We start from the raw sequence: 15,621 nt of genomic DNA, 5'->3' as shown, positions 1-15,621 counted from the left end.
AAAATCTTAAGGCAGCCATTCTGCTTAGGCCCTTAAGTAACGTTTGTAAGAAATAAACGTTCGCGTATACATAAGACTCGAGACATAACACACAGTATTGTGCGTTACCTAAGACAAAGACCTAAGGCATAAAACATAGTCTTAAAATCTTAAGGCAGCCATTCTGCTCAGGCCCTAACACAATGTCACAGATTAATAGACAGATGCCAATGACCCGGATAAAGACTGGACCGCTATTTCTGTGCCACAGACTTTGCCCCTTACCGACACACTTTGCCCCTGGTTCGAGTCCGTGCTAAACTTCGTTGACTTTACCAAAAGACTTTGCCCCTGGTGCGAATCCAGGCTAAATTCCTTTGATTTTACCAACAGACTTTGCCCCTGGTGCGAATCCAGGCTAATCGATTATGAGACGAATGAGAGGTGAGAGATTTGGCCCTCGCTCGCACCCACTCACCAGAAATGGACAAAAAATTGTTAAAAAATTAATATTACTTGTTTGCTCGAATAATTAGTAATCAATTTAAAAAATTATTTGATTACTTGGATAATCAGTAATTAAAGTAAAAAATTATTTGATTATTTGGATAATCAGTAATTAAAGTGAAAATTTCAGTAATCAAACTTAAAAATTTTTTAATTATTCAGTAATTATATAGGATCAGATGTTCATTGATTAACTATATAAATAATCAAATTAGGGTCAGATGTTCTTTGATTAACTAAAAACTAAATAATCAAAGAACATCTGACCCTAATTACTGAATAATTGAAAAATTTTTAAGTTTGATTACTGAAATTTTTACTTTAATTACTGATTATCCAAATAATCAAATAATTTTTTATTTTGATTATTGATTATTTAAATAATCAAATAATTTTTGACTTTGATTACCGATTATCCAAGTAATTAAATAATTTTCTACTTTAATTATCCAAATAAAAAAATTTTCTAAATTGATTACTGATTATTTGAGTAATCAAGTAATATTAATTTTTTAATAATATTTTCCCGATTCCTGCCGCTCACATGCCGTGCGTTGCCAAGAAATTGTTCAATTATTAAAAGCTGTTCTGTTTGCTCCGTCTGAATCACATGTAATTAATTGTACATTTGCGTTTATATTGTTTTATTTTATAAACATATATTTTGGCAAGTTGAACAAAATCTTTCTTATGCGTTAAATTTATGCGTGCGTGTGTGTGTATGAGAGAGAGGGGGAGAGAGAGAGAGAGAGAAGTTTACATATACATAAAATTTATTAAATATTAAGAATAAATTTTTTTAAATATGAAATGCTTTTTTATTTAAAAAATATTATTTCAAATGTGAAATAAATCTTTTTAAATATTTTGCACATTATACATTTGTTATTTTATTACTCAACACGGTGTTCCAAAATTTTTAATTAAATTTTATTAAAGAAAATTACTTGACATTTTTAACATAAAGAATTTAAAAGCTCCTTATATTAAACTATAAGAAATAAACTATAAGAAATAAATGGGTTAAGTGAGCTATGCGTGGATGTAAGGCACGTTATATCGAAATTTAATTTTTCGATATAACTTTTAAATATGCATGAGGCACGATAAATTTGTTTGGACATTTCCAAGACTTTTAAAGGAGATTTTTGGAATTAATTCTCAATTCTTTAATTAAATTTCGATATAACGCGCCTTACATCCGTATGGCTCACATAGCCCATTTATTTCTTAGTGCAATTTTTAAGTTCTTTATTTTTCACAAAGTTTACCTTTTTTATTATAATCAAATATGTTTAGTACATATTTTCAAAAATGTTGTATTTTTACTTACCGCAGTTTCTTATACAAATGTCAAATTTTTTATCAATCTTCTGAGGAAACGAAACAATTTACAATTTTATGATATGACATTATTACTATTTCTATATGCACATCTGTCGAATATTTTGTGATTTTCTTCACACATTGTCGTAATCTATTTTAATCCAAGAAAAACGCTTGCAACAATCGAAAACAAACTGCCTACCGTGAACGGAAAATATCGAGAAAGCACGCAATTTCCGCGAATTTCGTGACTTTTTTAAAAAATCTACAATTTCGACAAAATTATAGATTATTCAGATTACTGCACAAGTATATAATTCCCAATAATAATTTTCAGTAACTACGATAAAAAATTGTTTATTGACTTTATTGATTAAAATTGTTTATTGAAAACTGTAAGCAAAAGTGCAATGGAAAAAAATATGTGAGAAAATAAGCGAAAAAATAAACAAATTGGCAATAGAAAATTAATAATTTTTAAACAAAATTCTTGAAATTATCGAGGATTACAAATTATAAAGTAAAAATTAAATAATACATTTTCAAACTTTGTTCGCGGAAAAGATCTTTGAAACGGGAAAAGATAAGATCTTTAAAGAAGCGAAGCATCGGAAGAATTAAAGCGCCGCGTTTCAACAGATTTACGCACAATGAAATCGACACGCAATTGTTTTGCCTTATCGCGGCGAGCTCACAAGCTTCTGGCGTTCTTGAGTGATCACATATATATATATATATATATATATATATATATATTTTACGATTTCTTTCGGAATCGTTTGTGACTTGCCGCTTGCCGAGTATAAAAGCGCGAAAGGTGACACCTCATGCTTGCCGCCGCACGGGTCCACGAGAAGCTCATCGTTGGTGAGACAAAGTCAGAGCGATGGATTGTTAGTCTTTGTCAGACTAAAGCCCCTTGCACAATGCTAGGCAACAGGCAATAGAAATAAGGAATAGAAACTATTCACCAATAAATACGCGGAACAGAAAATATTTGCCAATAGGAGCAGAGAATAGATACTATTTCTGTTCTTATTGCCTGTTGCCTAGCATTGTGCAAGGGACTTAACTCATCTGTCTGTTTCATCTTGAGAACGTAGTTAGTAGTTACTGCATTGGCCACTACTACGGTATGGCGCTGAAATCAGTGAGAAATGCCGGTCCAGTCTTTATCCAGGTCATTGGCGATCTGTCTATTAATCTGTGACAATGTGCACAATTTCAGGTTGTGTTCCGTGCTATGTGCATAAAATGTCGGTAATATGAGTGCTGTAACGCAAGACGCTCGCATATGTTATATTTATACAGGGTGTCATGAAAGTGAGCATGACTTTAAAAAATTAAGGTAGATTGGCTCAAAATTAGAAGAAAAGTCTTGTACAGTTATGCAATATTCGCAATAATTAACGAGAAATAAATTAAAGAAAATCGGCCAACGCGCGTGGCTAAAGGTGCGTGGCGGTGAAGGCGGTCTCATTGTAACATAATGGCGGCGCGCGGCGAAGCAGTGATTGGAGAGGGGAAGAGCCTTCGCCGCGCGCCAACACACTCATCGCTCCTCCCCTCCCGAATCACCATTTGATCACAAGATGACTAAAAGTCGTCTCATGACCCTAATTCAGTGACTTTTTAGTCTTGTCTATATGATGACTAAAAGATGACTTGATTCATTCTATATAGATTATCGACACTCGGTAGTAGGAATACTTCAATACACGCAATAAATGGGCTATTTCTCCCATTAACCCGCCTAATTTTTAGTAATCTGTTTAATATTCTGAATCCCAACAAGGAATCCAGATTATTAAATAAATTATTTTAAATTCAATTTATCAGAAATTAAACTGATAAACAGTAATGTCAGGAAAAAGATGCGGCTCACACGCATACAATCATTCTGCGTAGCACATGTATGTGGCTCTCTCTGATTGATGCGTGCGAGCAGTATCCTCTTTCTGGCATTACTGTTCGTAAAAGGCAAAAATATGCTTCAGATCTTATATTAATTACTAATTCTTTATATACATTTCGTAATAAATATTAAATACGAGATAAGTTAAGAATGGCTCGCCGCGTAGCGGCAAGCGAAGAAACACGTGCCACATACTATTATGTCTTTTTTATGTCATCTTTTTCGACAAAGCGAAAAGATGTCTTCATATTTTCGTTTAGTCGAAAAGATAACCTAAAAAAGACATCTTTTCGTTATCTTTTAGTATAATGTGCTGTGTGGACAATCTTCGCATCATAGCATATCTTAAAGTTACTTATTGACAACAGCCATAAAATGTTTAATCATCTATTGACAATGCCGTAGTTAAAGGGTTAACTGTCCACTTAACTGTCCAATATTAATGCTGTGTTGTTGCAATGCAATAAAATTAAATCATACATCAAATTTTGTCTCGAAAATATTATAGTTCTAAGAAGTGACATAGAAGAGATTTATTGAATCTAGTAAATATTATATTTATATTATCTAACTGATATACATAACTTTTAGTTAATGAGGAATAAATTGTAGATGGATATGCATGTATTAATATTGGAACGTTTGTTTTTACGATATTTATTAGACATTTAACATGTGTATTTTTGTATTTTATATATTATATAAGATCTGCACTTTTTAATGTAGTATTAACTATTTTGTAAATTCATAAATATTAACACACAATTGTAATTTTCTTTTCAAGCTTTCTTTATATTATGTTTTGAAGCTTTTTCCTATTTCAAACTATACATATAAATTTTTGTACGTACATATATCATTGTTGGAGCGAATAAATTTTTATAAATTTGTAAAATATTTGAAAATACGTCTATTATTATACATGAATTTAAAAAGAGACCATTATATAAATACTTGTTTAAAACATTCTATGTAGAATGTTTCTTTAATAATATAAAGATATTTTTGAAATAAAAATGTTGTATATCATTTAATATATGAATGGACTGAATATATGTCACAAAAGGAGACCGGAGCATCACAGAATTATTTTCAATTATATTTCACGTAATTAAGTGTTTATAACACTTTTTTGGAAATAAAGTAATTGATGATTTATAGCGGGAGAAAGAGAGAATTTGATTGAATTGGATGCACTAATGCACACTGGTGTATATAAAGATTGCTGTATATAAAATTACAACAGTATAATTAAAATAATAAAGTAATTAATATTATAAGTTTTTATATTATATTATATTAAGTATATTATGTTAAGTTAATATTAAGTAAAATTATATTATATACGTTATTATATTATAAAGTTATTCAATGCAAAGGACGATAATAATAACTCGTACAATTATTTTATTTATTTTAGTTATTTATATGCTATTGTAAATTTGTATTTATTTATACTAGTGTAAAAACACTACCGCGTTACGTATTCAAACTACATTATATGAATGTCACAGAAAACGTATAAATCACTTTTTTTAAATCCATTATTACTTTCATTATAATCAGAATATCTTTTAAATAATAATCGCCTCTCTCCTATGCCAAAGAAAAGATACTCAGAAATAAATTAATATAAAAAGTTTAATAAAATTCATTAAACAGTTATATATACATATAATTATTTTTATTTATATATAGAACTATTTTTGTTTTATACATATATAACTTTTTTGTCAAACAATTTTTAAAGATTTTAATTCTTTTTGAAATAACGCCGAGTATCGTACTGTAGAGAAAAATAAATTACAAACGGAATGTAGTTAATAAGACGTCATGGCAACACGTGATCAGATTGATCATTCGAAGTCAGTTATTATTGTGCTCGCTAGTCAAGAAACGCTATCGCGTTACTTGTCGCTTGATTCAAACTGCATCATATGAATATCACAGAAAACGTGTAATTGTGTACAAATAGTGGATTTTAAAAAGCATACGTAGTAACACAATCGTACGAATGATGTGTATATATATGAATTAATATCAATTCGATTAGCACATTAGAATTAGTAGAGTGAGAAAAACAACTAACTAAGAATTCAACGGGAACTGATTGAGTGCAAACATTTACAAAAAATGCAAATTATATTTGGAATTTTATGTATTTTATTGAAAGGTTTAGTACTGACAAGAGCAACTATCACGTTTATGCCGAAAAATTATACCACTTCAAACAGCCTTCAGAAAGAAAATGTTTCCATTTATCCGGATTTAAATTTCACGCAGGTAAGAGATATTTTTCGTTTGATTAATAAACAATTGAACGTTATTCCAGCTAGTAATTCATAAACGAATGATAATAAATTATATATATTCTCCCTATCTATATAATACGATAAAATAAAATAAAACTATCCAACATAAAAGAAAACGTGTGTTGTAAAAAAAGGATGTATAAAGTTTCGGAATTTTATTTATAAATGGATGTGTTATATAGTATAATATATTAAGTTTAATTAAAACGGTATATTAAAACTTGATTGTATTATTGTCTCTCTCTCTCTCTCTCTCTCTCTCTCTCTCTCTCTCTATATATATATATATATATATATATATATATATATATATATATATATATATATAATTATTATTTCTAAAAATAACAATTTTTAAAATTAATAAAGTTTGCTGCTTACTATATATCCGTTACATTAATATATATATATATATATATATATATATATATATATATATATATATATACGATGACACATGAACAGACTTTATGTCATTTTTCTTCAATTTCTAAAATTTCTTTATTTTTCTAGATATTTATAATAATATTTATTGATATATAGTGTAAGGTTTATACTAATGTAGATTTCATTTTATAAAATCAATTTAGAAAATTGCTAGATGCTAAAATTTATATTAATTTTCATTGTACATACACATATATCCAATGATATATAATTATATATACATATTCTTATCGAGGCATCGGTTTATACTATCATTTCCAGAATTTGTGTTAAAAATATAACAATAATCGAGAAGAAATTTGATAAAGTTATAGATAAAAGAATCTATATAACTATTATATTTATATATATAACTTTCTATGACTAATATTTAATAACTGTAAAGAAACAGTATTTTTAACATTTTTATTTTTGAAGTACAAACATTAATCAAACTTTAATAATAACGACAAATTTTTGAAAAAAATAATTGAGTTACGGTAAAATTGGAGAAGAGTTATCTAATCTATCATGAAAGAATCAAACTGTTAGGCACAAAATTGTTTCAACAATTGCCAAGAGCTACACTTTCACTTGTATTATTTGCTAAAAGTAGCTATTATAAACCCTTATTGGCTCTTGTTAACCTATTGATTGATCTTCTTTTTGATATACAGGGTGTTAAAAAAGTATCGCATACGCTCAGTGCCATCCGATAGAGAAGGAGAATTTAAGAAAAAATGTCTAATACAATTTTTCGATCCCATGAATAATTTCGCCGCAATTAATTATTGTAATCAGTTAATCAGCGCGGAGCTACAAGAGGAAGCCAGGGGCGAGGCGCGCGAAGTCTGCGGCGCGACGGCTACCGCACTCATACCATGCTCTCGTACCGAGCGGAGGGAAAGTGCTTGCGATCTATTTATTTATTTTACTCACCTTCTTTTTGATAAGAGTAACAAAATAATTTACAGGAACAATCATCACGTAAAAATTTGCGTGATTATATCACGATACAGACTTTGTTAATTTAATGAAAGAATTTATTTTTAATAAGTAAGAAGGCAAGATAATTTAATTAATATTTTCAGTTAACATTTTAAAAAATGAGTTAAAGAGGATTAATTTTCGCTTCTTACTTATTAAAAATAAATTTTTTCATTAAATTAACAAAGTCTGTATCGTGATATATTAGAATCACGCGAATTTTTACGTGATGATTGTTCCTGTAAATTATTTTGTTACTCTTATCAAAAAGAAGGTGAGTAAAATAAATAAATAGATCGCAAGTACTTTCCCTCCGCTCGGTACGAGAGCATGGTATGAGCGCGGTAGCCATCGCGCCGCAGACTTCGCGTGCTTCGCCCCTGGCTTCCTCTTGTAGCTCCGCGCTGATTAACTGATTACAATAATTAATTGCGGCGAAATTATTCATGGGATCGAAAAATTGTATTAGACATTTTTTCTTAAATTCTTCTTCTCTATCGGATGGCACTGAGCGTATGCGATACTTTTTTAACACCCTGTATATGTTTGTTTTTATACAAGATGTCTTAAAAAAAATTAAAAAGTAGATTTTATAATATAAATAAAACTACATCATATTTAATATATATATCAATTAGGAATGATATACATCAAACCGGTATTATTAAGCAAACAAAAAACGAATGGCAATTTTTCGTTTAATTTTATAATATATAATTTATCATTAAAAGCACCAGAAATAATCGCGTTTCTGCTCCAACGGTACTCACTCAATTCTTTTTGTATGTTATACTTTATGAAGGATATTTCAATGTCCGAGAAAAGTGATCATCATATACTAAATTTCAAATCTGACTGGATGAGTCATTCTGATAATATGACTATGAGAAGTGAGCGAGAAGTCGGTGAGGTTCCACTTGCAAATATTTCAATCACCCCAGAACCTAACAGTAAGTTGCAAAAGAATGTATAAGTGACATTAATAATAAAATCTACGACAAAATATTGTAAATATAATTTAAATTCAAATGAGAATGGAAATAAAATCTAAAAATATCTTCTAGTAGTGAAAAAAATATAAATTCTATTCTGTCGAAAAAGAAATAGAAAATCATAATATTGTAAAAATAATATTGTGAAAATCATAATATAAACATAATATTATAAAAATTTTCATGATTTAAGATAAAGTCAATATATATTTTATTAATTTGCAATTTTATTTTAACGCTGTCGCAAATAATATACTTCTGATTTTTTAAGCAATAGGAATTTTTCGAAGAGTATGACTTATCATTTTATTAAAAGTTATTTATTGGTTTTTGCTATGGATTAAAAATTACTTTCTAAGTCTTAAATGATGGAAAATTTTTTTATATTATTTTATTTCTTTAAAGATCAATACTGTACTAATTTTAAAATATACATTTACTTTTTCTCTTTTCTTTATTTTCACATTGAATTATTCTTTCTGATTTACTGAGATAATTCACTTAATTATTATATATTAATTTTATATATAATTATGTTAATATGTACGATCTTAAAATCTCTAGAAAGCAGTTTGAGCAAGCCAACATCTCTCAGAGCATTTGTAGAATTCAACAATCAATTCACAAAAAACGATATTAATGTGACATTGAGGTAAAAAATCTAAATTCTCAGTTTGTATTCTTTCATTTTTCTTTCTTTTCCTTAAATTCAACGACATAAAAAGGTTAATTCTGTTATAATTTTACTAAATATAAAAACGCTGAATTGTTGTTCTTTTATAGATGGAATCAACCTAACTTTACCGATGAAGCAATACAAGGATACACAGTGAAATGTTTTTTCATCGAGGACTTACAAGAGATTCAAATCTGTGACGATAAAAATATCACAACTACAAAATTGGAGCACATGGTGCATAATCTAAAACCTAACACGACATATTATTTCCGAGTACGTGCGCATAATAAAGTTGTTGCTGGTCCTTACACGGAAATCCGTGTGTCAACTATGCATGAAAATCCAATACCTAAATTATTAATCCAAACGTATAACTATACCGAAATATGGGACACGGATTTAAACAACATTATTAAAATCATATTGACGGAATAGTACGTATACTGATAAAAAAATAGTTATAATTATCAAATTATTTTTGACACTTATAAAGTTAAAGTTATTATTGCTATGCACAAGTTTATTATTATCAACATTATAGTAATAACTATAAAAATAGAAATCTCAATTATAATTTCTTTACTATACAATTGTAGTTGGCTCTTTTTTTCAGTGGATATAACATCACTTATTCGATACAAGAACATAGAACTTATTGGCATAACGGACATGACCTAATGACATGGGAGATTAATGAAAATAATATCACAAAAATGGCTAGCTATGATACAGGTCTATATGGTCTCTGGATTGACTGGGTAGCAAGAAATCTATATTTTTTAAATAATCAAGAGCCAAGATATGTTGTAAAGTTCGACTTAACAATGTGGGAAAATGGCATAATTAAATTTGATAAGATTATGAAAACAAAAGCTATTACTTATATGAATGTATTACCGTCTATGGGGTATGTTTACTACCATTCACCTGAAAAAATAATTTTCTATTAAAGATTTATGCAAATTTGTAATTTTTCTATAACTTTACGTGGTTTTATAATTAAGATCATAAGTAAAAAGAAATGTCATTATATAATTATAAGAATTTCGAATTTTTACTACATATAAGTTTTTATTTTTGTTAAAATGTTTTATAATGAGTAAAATAATTATATATTTTTTAGAATTTTATATGGCGTATCGTACAATTTGAGAAATAAACAATACGATATGATAAAATACCATCTCGATGAAAAAAATGAGCAAATTGTTCAGATAAATTCGTCTATTATGTACTTTTGTCCACTTCAACTTAGCACAAGAAATTTTCTTCCGTATACGATAATTGATGACATGAATAATGAGAAGCCATTAATTTACTGGTTAACTGCAGATCACATAATTGTGACAGACGTTAACGTTTCTATGTGCAATACGATTTTACACAAGAAAAACATAAGTGATGACATAAGATTCAGATCTATAACGATTGACGAAACATACGTTTACATTTTAGCAACTAATTATACGGTTTACCATCTCTACGTTTTGAAAAAGAAATATGCAAGTCTTAAGAGCGTAAATGCAGACAAATATGTTGAAAAGATAATAACAGATCGAAAAGAAGATTATTTATTGTATTCTACAATTTACGCTTTTAATAAGTTTTATCAACCATATCCTCTAATGAGATGTCTGACACCTGACGAAAAAGTTTATAATTTTGAGAATGTGACTGCAACGACAAACAGCATCATTGTAAATCTTCCGGAGCCGGTTGTAAAGAGTGGATGCAAAAAATATAATTTACCAACTACTATATATACTATCTCCGTAAGCTGTTTAGACAACAATCTCAACAAGTCTGAAAAATTCAATGTGCTGACGTGCGAGCGATATTACGAGATTCAGAACTTAACACCATTTACGGAGTACAAGTTGAAGTTTACTTTAAGCAATTTTTACTTTGATCAATTATCAATAAATCCATTAGATTCGAATGTGATACCAATAAAAACTAATCCGGGCAAACTTAATGCACCAGAAAACGTAAGTGTTCTAGCTTTGACACCTACTATAGCAGTAGTTTTTTGGATGCCACCCAAGAAAGTGAACTGCGTGGCCGTGACCTACGAAGTGCATTGGAAGTTAGTGAACGGCACGCAACAAGAAAGTAAACAATTTATCAATGTGCCGAAACGTATGGCAGACGGCAGATTTTTCACAAAGATTAACTTGTCGCTACCAGTACAAGATTGCTTGATATACGTGCGTGTGTATCCAATCAATTTCAGCGATTTCTACAACGAGAGTTTAAACAAGATCGGTCACATATACTCAGAACCAAACAATATTACTTTAAATGAGGCCAACATAAATACAATGGACATTTCATGGATCTCAAACATTAATCTGACGGTCTCTTCTGCACTAGAGTACAAAGACGTTGCAACAGAAAAGTGGCAAACAACGAATGATGTTAAAATGAATTATAACAAAGAAGTAATATACCATATCGAAAATTTACAATCGGGAACTTCATACAAGTTTCGCTTGACATTGAGATACCTCGAATATGAGGAAACTTTTACATGGCCGGCTGATGAAAGATTTATTTTTTCAACACGTGGTAGCAAACGTGGTAAGCAAATGAAAATATCCATACAGCACAATAAGGTTGCAGATATATTGAAGAATAATTTCATTGAAACATTGCAATATTGCAAATCGATTGCGAAACTCTGCTGAGTTATTGTTATAAGATGACAACGTTAAGATGTTCACTTTTTGTAATACTGCAATGAAATATATATTATAACAACATTGCAATATAATATATTTGAAAGAATGCAATGTTATTGCAACCATTTAATAATATTACGTATAAAATACACTAGTCAAAAAAAAATAGGGAACACTTTTTGGACCCTAAAAATTGGGCTACGCAATTGGTAGGTGCGAAAAAATTAAAGAGTGTTATAGTTTTAAAATGTTTCTAAAATATAAATATCATATTCCTAATATCTAACTGATATTTTGTTAATTTATATTTCTGCAATGTTTCTGTAATGTGTTACATTACAATTTGCAATATTGCAACATTGTCGCAAAGTAGCTGTAATATTCTGTGGTGCATAGATGTTATAATATTATATGCTTATTTTTTTATATATGAATAGACTGATAAAATTTAAAAAATTTATTTATTTATTATTAATTTATTATTATATATTTATTATTAATTTATTATTATTTTTTTATTATTCATTTATTATTCATTTATTATTAATTGATTTATAATAACGTTATTAGTAGATATAAGTTTTTAAATAAAACGCACACACGAAAATATTAAAATTATATTTTTGCGTAATATAGATGATATTTCGAACACTCCTGGAATAACAAAGACAGAATATTATCTAGCATTGATGTTAAGTTTTATCATTATAGTTACTATAATCTGCATCTGCTACTTTTATTGTTGTAAGTATATTTGATATAAGTATCAACTTAAATTGTAGATTATATATATATATATATATATATACATATATACACTACCGCTCAAAAGTATTTGGCCACCCTTAATTTAAGAGAAAACTCGAAAACGAAATTGTGTCTATTGCCTTTCATCGATGTTTATTGTTTATGCGCTAACGGAAAGTCGTTCTCAATAGCTGTATTATAAATATCACTTCATGTTTACTAACAGATAGCTACAAAGCCAAATAAGGTATTTATGGCTCTTTTCCTAGAATGAATACTTTTAAGTTTTTACTACAAAGGCGCGTGTTTCATGAAATTTTTTTGTTTAATTGATATTTTAGAATGTAACGGATATAGATTTGCGTCAGTTATCTACTGCCATTTGAACAGAAAACACATCTCTCGATGCATATTTTGCAAAAATAATTTTCTGTTTTTTTTCTTCCACGTGATATTAAAATGGTAATAAAAAGGAATTATCTGAAGAGAAGAGAGGCATAATTGTCGGACTTCATAAGGCCGGAAAGAGTAATAGACAAATCGCAACAGAATTGAACATACCTAGGTGGCCAAATACTTTTGAACGGTAGTGTATCTGATATAATATCTAGAGATTTATTGGAACTATTAATTTACTAGTGATTTACATATATAAAATTAAATTAATAAATTTACTAAAAATCGATAAATTTTATAATGCATATTATTACATAATTAAATCGAAATTTTATAACAGCATATCATCAACGCAGAAATAATAATAAGCAATTTTTGCCTTCAACAATGATCGACATGGAATTAGCGATTCTACATGAAGTACCTTGCCAAAACATTCAATTGAATATGCTTTACAGTCCTATGTTACATTATAACCCGGATGAAAATGCGATAACTAAAATCGAACGTAAACATATCACATTAACAAAACGTCTTGGTAGCGGCGCATTTGGAGAGGTAAAAATTAGTTTTTTCAAGCAATGTTTCAAATTAATTTCTAGATCAAGAAAACAGACATTTCCTAATAAAGACATAAATTATATGAATTTTTATAGTAGATTATATGTAATATAAAACTTAGATGAGACAACATACATGTACTTTATTATATATTTTTTGTTGAATTATTTAATATAAAATAAAATATAATGATACCTGACATTAATCTATACATATTTAAGTGAAGTACATATTTAAATTTGTATCAAATATTTTGCAGGTATTTCAAGGAAATGTGAAGAACTTAGAAAGATCGGGCACAGAGATATCCGTTGCAATAAAAACGCTGCGAAAAAATGCTTCTTCCAATGAGAAAAAGAAATTTTTAAAAGAAGCCAAGCTTATGAGTCACTTTCGACATAAACATATATTAAGATTGTTGGCCATTTGTGTAGATGGGGATTCTCCATTACTAGTGTTGGAATTGATGGAAACTGGTGATCTGTTAAAATATTTGAGAGATTGTCAAAATTTGCAAGCGTCAGATTTGCATGCCTTGCGTTTGCAGGATTTACTCGCCATGTGCGAAGATGTTGCGCGAGGCTGTTGCTACTTGGAAGAGTTGCGTTTCGTACATAGAGATCTAGCGTGTCGCAATTGTTTAGTATCTTCGAGAAATCGCGAGAATCGTGTCATTAAAATTGGAGATTTTGGACTAGCTAGAGATATCTACCAGGATGATTATTATCGCGTGGTAAATACGATTATTAAATAAAGTTAATGATAAAAAATTAATTCCTTTTAAAATACTTTCATTTTTTTATCATAATATTATTGTACATTTTTTGAATAATATTCAGTATAAATAAATTGTTTATATTTATAAAAAGTAAGAGATAAATAAGAGTTTTTTTCATTTTGCAAATATTCTATTCTAAATGAACAACTTGAGCCAGAAAATTAAATTTTTGTTAAAATCATATTTTAGAAAGGAGAAAATGTGCTTCCTGTTCGCTGGATGGCACCGGAATCTTTGAGAAACGGAATATTTACTTCTCAAAGCGATGTTTGGTCATTTGGTGTTTTAATGTGGGAAATTACATCGTTGGGTGAGCAACCTTATATTGGCAAGACTAATGAAGAAGTGATAAATTATGTATGTGCTGGAGACAGGTTGCCGATGACTCTTAACTGTCCGTCAATATTGTACCAGTTGATGCTACGTTGCTGGAGTACAGCGGATGCTAGACCAAATTTCAAATTTTGTTTGAAAAATATTATAGCATTAAGAAAGAACATAGAAGATGCCTTACTGAGTCCAGTCGATACTGTTTAGCCGATACCATTTATAATTAAATTAATGTTTATCTTCTTTTCCGAACGATTCGATCAATCTTAATGTAGGAAAAATATTTCTAGAATATTTCTAAATTGATTCTGTTATTTTCAGGTTTAATCTTAATATTAGATTTATCAATGAAGATAAAAGAAATTTTTTAATCTTACCTTCCATAAAATCTTGATTATTAAAAAATATCACATCCGTTTTCATGATTGTACAACGTAATATAATGATATATCTAATTTGTGTTTTTGAGTAATCGAAGCGAAACCTAATGATTGCGATTATATATATATATATGTATAAACAATAATTTTTTCAAAATGGAAGTATAATTAATTTTCGACATTACCGATAATTACAAACTGTAAAATTATAAAATTTATGAGCGAAAGAGGAAACGCGAATAATATCCTCTATAATTAGTTGTGAATATATAAATATAATAATATAACTATTTTTGAATTTTTGAATTTATAACAGTTATCCTGTATAAATTATTACATTATTCGGGATAAGTATATACATAATATATTTTATCATTATATTTAATGACTTACTATATATTAAAATTATACCCACACAGCACCAAGTCGTCTAAAAGTAGTACTAAAACTGGACATTTTTTGTCACAGACATCTTTTACTGACATCGTTAAGTCGGCGGAAAGATGACTAAAAGTCGTCTCATGACCCGAATTCAGTGACTTTTTAGTCTTGTCTATATGATGACTTGATTCATTCTATATAGATTATCGACACTCGGTAGTAAGAATACTTCAATAAACGCAAT

At 28.7% G+C, this 15,621-nt stretch overlaps 1 protein-coding gene across 2 annotated transcripts; it reads left to right on the top strand.

Annotated features, from left to right (window-relative positions):
* The first annotated feature begins 5,653 nt into the window (after positions 1–5,653).
* Positions 5,654–15,170, top strand: LOC145969902 (proto-oncogene tyrosine-protein kinase ROS-like). Of its 2 annotated transcripts, XM_083096218.1 has the most exons (10): positions 5,654–6,010; positions 8,255–8,402; positions 9,009–9,096; positions 9,228–9,557; positions 9,737–10,030; positions 10,247–11,703; positions 12,441–12,548; positions 13,288–13,505; positions 13,768–14,241; positions 14,476–15,170. In XM_083096218.1, the coding sequence occupies exons 1-10, from the start codon at positions 5,861–5,863 to the stop codon at positions 14,821–14,823; spliced, it is 3,615 nt and encodes a 1,204-aa protein (XP_082952344.1). In that variant the 5' UTR covers positions 5,654–5,860; the 3' UTR covers positions 14,824–15,170. The 2 variants fall into 2 exon arrangements, with proteins under 2 accessions (XP_082952344.1, XP_082952345.1); XM_083096219.1 differs by lacking the exons at positions 5,654–6,010; positions 9,009–9,096 and having other exon boundaries at positions 8,323–8,402.
* The last annotated feature ends 451 nt before the right edge of the window (positions 15,171–15,621 follow it).

Source organism: Camponotus vicinus, unplaced genomic scaffold (genome assembly GCF_025532165.1).
Source record: "Camponotus vicinus isolate PSW18456_S1 unplaced genomic scaffold, iyCamVici1.0 SCAF_4, whole genome shotgun sequence".
Classification (NCBI taxonomy): domain Eukaryota; kingdom Metazoa; phylum Arthropoda; class Insecta; order Hymenoptera; family Formicidae; genus Camponotus; species Camponotus vicinus.
This window is presented reverse-complemented; position numbering and strand designations above follow the sequence as displayed.

Excerpts from the sequence above, each read along its gene's own strand:
- LOC145969902 (XM_083096218.1), top strand. The coding sequence starts at position 5,861 with ATGCAAATTATATTTGGAATTTTATGTATTTTATTGAAAGGTTTAGTA. Across the intron at positions 9,097-9,227 it reads GATATTAATGTGACATTGAG|ATGGAATCAACCTAACTTTA; the intron begins GTAAAAAATCTA and ends GTTCTTTTATAG. Across the intron at positions 9,558-9,736 it reads AAAATCATATTGACGGAATA|TGGATATAACATCACTTATT; the intron begins GTACGTATACTG and ends TCTTTTTTTCAG.